The sequence below is a fragment of the Crocodylus porosus genome, unplaced genomic scaffold (assembly GCF_001723895.1).
Source record: "Crocodylus porosus isolate Cpor-Errol unplaced genomic scaffold, CroPor_comp1, whole genome shotgun sequence".
Lineage (NCBI taxonomy): Eukaryota > Metazoa > Chordata > Crocodylia > Crocodylidae > Crocodylus > Crocodylus porosus.
In genome coordinates this window covers 35,841,984-35,851,101 of record NW_017728910.1, presented here as the reverse complement: position 1 = coordinate 35,851,101, position 9,118 = coordinate 35,841,984, and the positions used below count along the sequence as shown (strand labels likewise).

Here is a 9,118-nt window from a genome sequence, read left to right as displayed (position 1 = left end):
TGGGGCAGTGAAATCTTCTGGCTCCCCCCATGCTGTTGGCATGAATGTGCAGCTGTTATAGCAGTAGTTATTTTTCCCCAACAAGGCACCCAGAGCTGCTTCCCTGTTGCCCTGTCTTAGTTATACTACTCATGAGGACTATAGTAGCCAATTCAGCTCTGCAGTGGAAGTTGGATTGGTTGAGTAGGCTCAGTTGCCATATAATGGTACTATCTTTTTAGGTTAAGTACTCTACAGTAGTGATCATTTTATTCACTGTTTTATGTCTTCTGATTCATTTCTTATTTTTTAACTAAATGTTCTGTGTATATTTTTTCATAGTTGGACATTTTGTAAGGTGCGTTCCATAGTACTTTTTTGTAAGGTGTGTTCAAAGGACTGGATCTCAGAATCTCCAGTGGAAGGTAATGGAAGGAAAATGGTGTCACACTTCTTTCACAAGTGACTGCCCCTTAATTCAATTCCAAATCATTCTCAAACAAGCTGTCTGATGGTCTCTGGAGAGGGAGAAAAACGCTTTCCTGGTTCAATGTTTCTGGGATTTAAGTGTATTTTCTATTATCCTGTATGGGTGTCTGTTTTTTCAGATCAAGAGCTGCACAGTGAGTAGCAAAATGTTTCTTTGCAAGTCAAATGGCACAACATTTTTATTAAGTACCTCAGCAGCACCCAAAGATTAGAATTTTTACAATGTAACACATCCGTGTAATGATAAAATTAGTGATGCCATTTCTATTAATATGCTTTGCTTGACTCGTTTCCTTGACCCTTTAGAATGCTTTCTGGACATATGAATATTCAGTTTGCTTCCCCATGGAGAAGAGGGAATTCAGAGGGAATCCATCTAAAATGGACAGATTTTTGCTATCTTGAGCAGGTAGGAGTTCAGCCTACACAGCACTATCTTTCCATTATTTCTGAAACCCTGATGTAAGTTCACACTCAGGCATGGGGTTCCCCACTGGAAAGAGAAGAGGAGCAGAGGGAACAGAGCTGGAACATGACAGCTGCTTCTGGGATTTCCCTGTAACTGAGGAGAACTAATACCACTATCTGCTTCACAGACCTAACTGCTTCCTAAGGTGGTTCCAGGGAGACTCTCCAAATTGTAAGTCAATCCAAATTTACATTGGTATAAATAACGCCAAAATTTGCCAGAAGAAAGCCAGAATAAGAAATTCAAAATTTTCTTGATTTATTTCTGTAGTGTCCCTAAGGTAAAACTCACTCCTGCATAAGAGACTAGGTACTCACATCCCTTCTATGATAATGGGCTAGATGTGAAAAGCATGGGATTTTTTACCAAGAGGTGAATTTCAACCATCCAGCCCAATCCATTGCAAACAGCTGAACTGTGCTATCTTACAGTTCTGAAGGTTTCCTGCATAATTATCTCATAATTTCATTTAATTAGGTCCTATATGAACCATTTATCTAATTATTCTCTTCTTGCAAACACTGTACAAAGTGGTGAGAGAATGAAAGTGCCTGTCACTAGATTTTTAGTCCATGTCTCATGTCACTGAGTTTACACAAAAAAAATTAGTTTACTAAAATGATGCTGCTACAACTTACAGAAATGTATGCATACCTCCTCTTGAATTAACATGGTATTTATGATCTATGTCCTGCAGATCATATTGAGCATAAAATGGGATTGCTATATATTTATGTATCACATGTAGGCTAGGCAATCTTTCTTCTTCACAGTAAAACATAATTTAAAAGGTGCAAAAATGTATTGAAAAGCTAAGAAAATGTGACATTTATCTCAAGTAAAGGCATATATATGATAAAATATAACATTGGAGACAGGCAAAGTAATGTCTTAATTATTTCATATTTCAGAAAATCTTTGTTTTGAGGGTTGGTTTGAGGATATTTTTCACAACAAATTATAAGACAGCTAATGCTGATCCATCATTCCCGCTCCCCACTTTTTTTTTAACACCAACTTTATTTAAGCAACATTTTCAGTGACAGTAGTAGAGAAGGATTCCATGCAAATACTTCATAATTCTTTACTTAGGTATTATGTTGCTGTTAGCACAGTAAATACAGCAAAAATGCTGTCCCTTCTCTAAAGACATGATAAGCTAAAACAAGAAGCGACAGTGCATAGAGGCAGTGTCATTATTTGCAAGATGCTGATGTGGCTTTTTGACGAGCACCTATGAAAACCAGTTTGGAAGCTGCACTGCTAACTTTCAAAAGTGCTCTGAACACTTGGTATGGTTTTAGCACCATGCAGCCAATGTATGTGCTCTTCTATATGGGTCTTTGACATAAAAACCTGAAGTTGCTCGGCAAGTTTATGCAGAATGGTGAAAACTCAAAAAATGAGATGCTATATGTGGGAGATGAGCTGGCAGCTGTGGACTGTTAGGCTATTAGAAGGTAGACAGCTTTTATACACATTGGCTAGGGACAAGTTATACATAAACTGGTTTAAGTCATCAGAAATTGGTTCAAACCTGTAACAGAACACAAGTTCAGTGCACATAAACCAGTTTCAAAATGGCTGAAACTTTTTAAAGATAAACCTGGTTGAATGTAGTATCAGACTTATCTGATTTGTGTCAAACAAGTTTCATAAGAAACTTCTGTCCCAGACCCTTTCTTGGTTCAAGTTAAATCACTATCCCCCAGCATCCCAGCATGCTTTCCAGCCCTGGGCAGGGCTGGGCAGAGCATGGTTGGGAGAAAGGGAAGGGGGAAGCAGGGGCTGCCCACCTCCAGGCAAACCCTGGCTGAGGGCTGGGGCCAGGAAGAGGGGTTAATTTCACTTCCCCCAAGTACAGAGCTGCCCTGCCCTGCTAAAAACTTACTGCTGGTTGCAACTGTGGACTACAAATCCCAGATGTACCTGGAAGCATGAAGAAGTGATGAACACCCTGCAGAGTCCTGCTGCTTTGATTCTGGACTGCAAATCCCAGAGACCTTGGGGGAGCAGCAGGAAGAGGATGTGAACATACAGCCCATGCTGGCTATGTCCAGAAAGCCATGCTCTAGGAGACCCTGGCTTCTGGCCTGAGCTACTGCAGGTATGTGGCTCCATTTCCTGAGTCAAAAATGAATGTCTGTCCAGTTGTTTCTCAGTTTAATCTCTGCAAATTAGTCTAAATCTGCAAAGACTGAGTCGATTAAGCCTCAGGCTTTTTGAGTGTCTGGATTTAGCCACTAAGCCATAAAAAGGAGAGTAAGAGAGAAGTGATTCCAAGAGAAGTAGGGAGATGGTTAGCCATGGTCAGTGAGAAGTCAGGCAGAGGGCAAGGTAGACTGGCACCTTAGGGCACCTATAAACATGTAGCAAAGCTGCTCCGATGTGCTGTGATAACAACGTGTCCGAACAGACTAGATTGAATCTGCTGGAGCATGGTAATTACCACACTTCAGCAGACTCCAACATCACGTATATCAGCAGCCATGTGCTGAAAAATGGCAGTGGGGGTGCTTTAACTAAAGCTTGTTTGACAAGCTTTAGTTAAAGCACCACAAGCTTTAGTTAAAGCACCCCACTACCATTTTTCAGTGTGGGGATGTTGATCCACATGACACTCTCAGAGCCTCTCTAATTAAAGTGCCCCTCCCAGAGCACATGTATAAATGCCCTTAGAAACTACTTTGTTCAGAGAGGCATAAGACTATGTAGGTGATAGCCTGCTTCATCACCTGTCTTGTTAGCATCTGACAAGGTAGGCTGTTTCCTATAAAAACTCATGTCTCTCTCAACCAGTTAGTCTCTAACACTGTGGCTCTCAACTGGGGTTTCACAGCACCATTACCACCACCACTACCACAGCCAGGTGAAACTCCCTTATTTGCCTCTGCTTCTAGGTGGTATATAAAAGGCCAGACTGGAAGCCAGTTGTGGCAGGAACTGGCATTCCTATCTGCATTAGTTTCATCTGATAAACCTAATGCAGGGGCATCCTGTCCTGCCACTTCCTGGTGTGGCCTTGCACACACCTCCTGAAAAATGAAGTTTTGCTGAATTCAGGTAAGTTATGGAGGGAAGTGGAGGTACTATAAATCTAAACAGGTTTAGAACCACTGCCCTAAGGTGCTGTCCTGCCCTACATTTTGGTTCGTCTGAAGACAGTGACCCCCTGCATTGTATGCATACTTTGATAAAACAGAATGAAGCTAGCCTAGGGGGTTTTGTAATAAAAGGAAGCTGCCTGGTGACCATTCTGCTCTTCTGTAGCTAAAATCAGAACAGCCTTTCCTCCCTATTGGGACCTCACTTGGAGACCATGAGCCCAGCTCTCAGAAGTGGCTGGTTCCTCTGTTGCTTTCTTGCCAACTTCTGAGGGAGTTTTGGCTGAGTTCAGACTTTCCAACATGGCTCTGTGGAAACAGTCTGAAAATCCTCTGAAATGAGGAGTTGGTGTTACTGATGTGAAACCATTTTTTCCCCACATTCTTAGAATTTACTCCCCTCTAAAATTTAACTCATGTCAGTGATACAGATCTTCTGCACCAAGATTAATTTCAGTTCTTCTGTAATCATAATTTTCAGCAGTTTTATTGATCTTAAAACAGTCTTTAGCTATGTACTACTTTATTCTTTCATAGCTGGATAAATAACTTGATTTTCCACTTGTTGAAAAAGCGGCTAGTCCTTTTCAATAATAGATAATTTCCATTAATAAAAAGCATCTCTAGAGTCCTGCTGCTGTAAGGCTTGGTAGTATAGGGTTCCATTTTTTAATTAACGTTGACATTTGTTTTGTTGTCTCCGGCTATTTGGATTATAGCTTAACAATTCCATTTAACTGCACTGAGAAATTAATTGCAAAGATAATAAACAGCATTTTAAGCCTTCATTATCTGGGGTTATTTATTTTCTTACATAATAATCATCCATTAGCATATTTTGGCAACTTTTTGCTTTTCATTTCTTATGAATTCTCATTAGAAAATTAATTAAATGTTCAGTCTGGATTAATACTATAAGTAGTAAAATTTAACTATTATAGGGTATTGTGTAGGCGTGTATCTGTATCTACATTTCTCCATAGACAGATGTATTTATGTAAGAGCATTATTATGGTGTGCCACATACACACATGCTCTAAGAGCCAGTCCTAACTAGGATATCCACTAGTCATTTTTAAAGCTTTCCAAGGCTTTCTGTACCACTGCATTCAGCCTTCGGTGCAAGACCAAGCTTTATTTGTCACCTATATGCTACAGTGGTGAAGAGTGTAATAGAACTTAATTTTGCTGGTCCCTTGATCACTTAGTTATGCAGCTGTATGCACACATCAATGCAGCTTTAAGCAGAAGAAACACAATTGCATGCTTGAAAATGAAATTCAGAAGTAAGTACCATTTAAATCTTCAGCGCGACCTGTTTCATCTCTGAGGAAGTTTGTTTTGTTTGTTAGCCGTACTTCAAGCAGACCTGACACCTACTAATTTTTTTCCGCTGTTCCTGCCCTTCTTTGAGAGTTTGTGACAGAGGAGCAGATGTGAATTGCAATTCTGGCCTCACAGTTGTTAACCAGAAACTGTACTCATTAGCAAAAAACTGACATGTTCCCTGCTGACCCTGGCATTCAATGAATGGTGCTGATCTGAAGTCTTCAAGGCAACTCCCAGGTGACATAAGAGACTGTCCACCTCCCTGGTCTCCAGATCCAGTGTGCTGGAAGGAACAATAGTGAACAAATTAGATAAGTAGTATACCTACTGTCTTTGTTGTTTGTAATTATGTTTGGGATCTTTTCCAGTATGGCAAATATTCCCAAAAAAGAATCTGCATGGGTATATTCCTTGGGGAACCTAAGTTACAGTAAACATCTTATTCTATCAGGAAGACTCGGATTTATACCAGCTCATCTCAAAAGTTTAGAACCAGCTTTGCTCTTCTAGCTTGGGATCTGCCAGGTCAAAAGAAGTTGTAGATCAATTAGGGTTGTATATTTTAAGCAATAGCTTTATCTAGACTTATTCCAAGCTAGGTTAGGTAAGACGACTAAGAATGTAAGTCTCATCTACATAACCTGCAATTTCCAATGGATGCAAGTTCCTCTAGTGCTAGTATAGGTGACAACTTGCTGTTGTGATTCACTGGTAGAATCCTCATCCACTACATGGGAAATCTGGGTTTGATTCCCAGATGCACATTGAGGCGGTGAATGTCTGGACTTGGTCAGCCTTTGAATTCTGTCTCAATGGTCTAAAAGGGATGAGGGGTGGGGGGTGGAAGGTTTAGGCATCCTCCACTCCTGCATACTCCTGCCTAGGTATATGCCTTGAAGGTCCTGTTGACCTCTCACACATGCACAATGATCCAGAAGGACTGACAGTTACCTACTACTACTAGTACAGATGAACGCTATATTGTACACCAGCAATGATCAATTCTTCCAGCCCTGTGGGTTGGATGCAGAGTGCAGATGTGGAGCATGGGGCCAGTCTGCTGGGTGGTTGTGGAATGCCAGGCCATGTCATCTGGCCAGGACCATAGGGATGGAATGTGGAGGCAATAGTGTTAATTGCTCTGGCTTCCAGAATCATGGAAGCTGCCACTTCTCCCACTACCAAATTTCCAGCCCCACGTGGAACCCTGAAAGCCAGATGCTGTGGCTTGGTGCTCTGGAACCAGCCCATGAGACTCCCCATGGGTCCAGAAATTTGGTGGCAGGACAAATAGTAGCAGTGTTAATTTCTGCAACTCTGGAAGCCTCAGCAGTTAATGTTTTGACCCGTGCTGTCAACCGTGCTGCCAAATTTCCAGACTCATGGGAAGCTGTTCAGGCCAGTTGACATGGCTCTGTGGGCCAGATCCAGGATGTGAGCCATATCTTGGTCAGCCCTACTTTAGACTAAGTTGTGCTTGTTCTAATTTGCAACTGGCAGTTCCAAAGGTGTAAAATACATGCATGTGCCTCAGGTCTTCAGAAAGAAGGAAATTCTCCCTAGTAACGCTAATCTATTTGGGACTGGATCACCAGGCCAAATGATGCTCTGTTAAGTAATTGGTAGAATCCATTTCAGATTTATGTAACTGAAAGAAGAGTCAGGTTCATTAGGCTCTTCTTTGTGTTTATAATTTTTCATAACAACAAGGTTCAACAAGGACAAGTTTGCATAACAACAACATAAAATCTAAAATCAAAAAAAATATTTACAGCTACAGTGACAAGCATAGTTATTATATGAAAAATACACATCTGTAATCTTTATGGGCGGGGTTTTTTTTAGCTGTCCCACTATTATTCCTTAAAAAAAATGAAGGTCTCAGGTGAAAAATAAGTACAAGCAGGTGGTACTTCCCATTTTAAATAAAACATCTTAAAATCATGGTCAAAATTTCTGAAATTTTGTAAAATTCTTTTGTTGACACTTTTTTCACCTAGCTCTGTTGTTAAATTTTTTTAAAAGTTATAGAAGTTAAGATAAATAAAATTGGCAAACAACTAGATGGAGACCAAAATTAGTATTTCCTTGAAAAGCAGTGTGGGAGGACAGGGGCATCCTGAACTGCATTTAAGGAATTTTCTCTAATTTTATGTACAATTGACAAGTTATATAAATAAATATAATTTCTATTGCTCACACCTGAAGTGAGCAAATAATTCAAAAGGTAATATTCCTAGAGAGGAAATTGTAGTTTGAAGATCGTATTATATTATTTTCCTAAATACAGCATTGTTTGAAAATACAGCTAAGTAGCAAGTAGTAATGACATTTAGAGTAGCAAGTGCCATCTCTATATTTTTAAAAACTACCTTTAACTTAGGGATGAGAATTTTAAACAAAGAAAGCTCAATATTTTGAAGTTGTTTTTATTTAACTGGAGCCATTTTTTACTTTTGTATCTTGTATGTTAGGCATTTCAAGCTCTAATTTATAGTTTTTCTTTTCGCCACAAACTAAAATCTTTTGTACAGAAAGTGACATAGGAGATTTTGCAGTATCCCAGGAACCCACAATCTTACCATTAGAAATGAATATCCTATCCAAAGACTTCTCCAGTTCTGTGGGCAGGGAGGAATGAACTGATCTTGGCTATGAAGTGCTACAGCTTGAGCTGGGGCCTCACATACAGCACATCTGCTAATATATGGTTTTATTTCATCTTCAGAGAGTGGCATCATTGGTAGAGGAGCAGCACTTGAGAGCCAGTAAGATTTATCATTTCGACTAGCGTAGTAACAAACTTGGTTGATGTTGCAGTAGGTAAAGGGCATGGTACTAAATAAAGGAAGGCAAGATCCTGCCAGACCTAAAACAAAAAAAAAGATCAAAAAACAAAAACCTGAACTTGAAAGTCTTGCAGTTCCTATATTTTGATTCCAGACAATATGAAACTAATACTCCAAGCCATTCTGTTGCAAATTTGGCTGAGTTAACAGAATGTTATAGTCCACTAAATCTTTAGTTTCCCAGCCCTTTTTTTTCTTAAATAGAGTGCTGATTTTGTATTTGGAGCTAGAAATATCTTGTGCATCAGCTCCCTTTTTACCAATATATTTAGTATTGCGGGGTCACAGTCCAGGTTTCAACATGATACACTTTATCATCATAGGAACAATTACAATAACAAGTACTTTGCAATGTGCAAGAACTAAAAAACCTGGGCAAGAAGAGACATCTGGTTAGGAAGGAGTGCTATGAGCATTAAAAAAAGAAATGATAGATGTGCCCAACTAAACAATGTTATAATGTGTGACAAGCCATTGGTGCCAACTCATTGGGTGCATCCAGATGAGCCTGCGCGTGCCTCTTGCAGCATCTCAAACTGCTTTTGAGATGCTGCAAGAGACACATGAAGGAACAGGAAAAGATTCCCCCCACAGCAAGTTTGCAGGGCAGGGGCAAAATTAGACCCCTGGATATACAGGAGTAAAAAAAAATGGAGTGAAAAAGCAGGGCAGGGGATGGGGGACCATGCCTTGAAGCAACAGGAGGCTGGATCCTCCACAAAGACACTCTGGCTGCCAGAGCATCTCTGTGGTTGGCCCTCGCCCTGGTGCTGAAGCACGTTGCCTCTCCCTGCAGGGTAAGCAGTGTGCCAGCAGCAGGGCTCCAGTGCCGGTAAGTAAGGGATCGGGGGGCTGGAGAAGGGGGAGGGGACAATGGGGGTCCCCTGCTGGCCACACCC

The 9,118-nt window shown here is 40.5% G+C and overlaps 1 protein-coding gene across 2 annotated transcripts in view; it reads right to left on the bottom strand.

Annotated features, from left to right (window-relative positions):
* Positions 1-4,418: 4,418 nt before the first annotated feature.
* The window catches only part of COL4A4 (collagen type IV alpha 4 chain), a 131,124-nt gene continuing 126,424 nt past the window's right edge, over positions 4,419-9,118 (bottom strand). For both annotated transcript variants that reach the window (XM_019533048.1, XM_019533047.1), the window contains exons 47-48: positions 7,953-8,239; positions 4,419-5,653 (exon numbers count right to left, since the gene is read on the bottom strand). In XM_019533048.1, the coding sequence (XP_019388593.1) occupies positions 5,390-5,653; positions 7,953-8,239 (551 nt within the window). In that variant the 3' untranslated portion in view covers positions 4,419-5,389. The remainder of the gene's footprint in view (positions 5,654-7,952; positions 8,240-9,118) is intronic.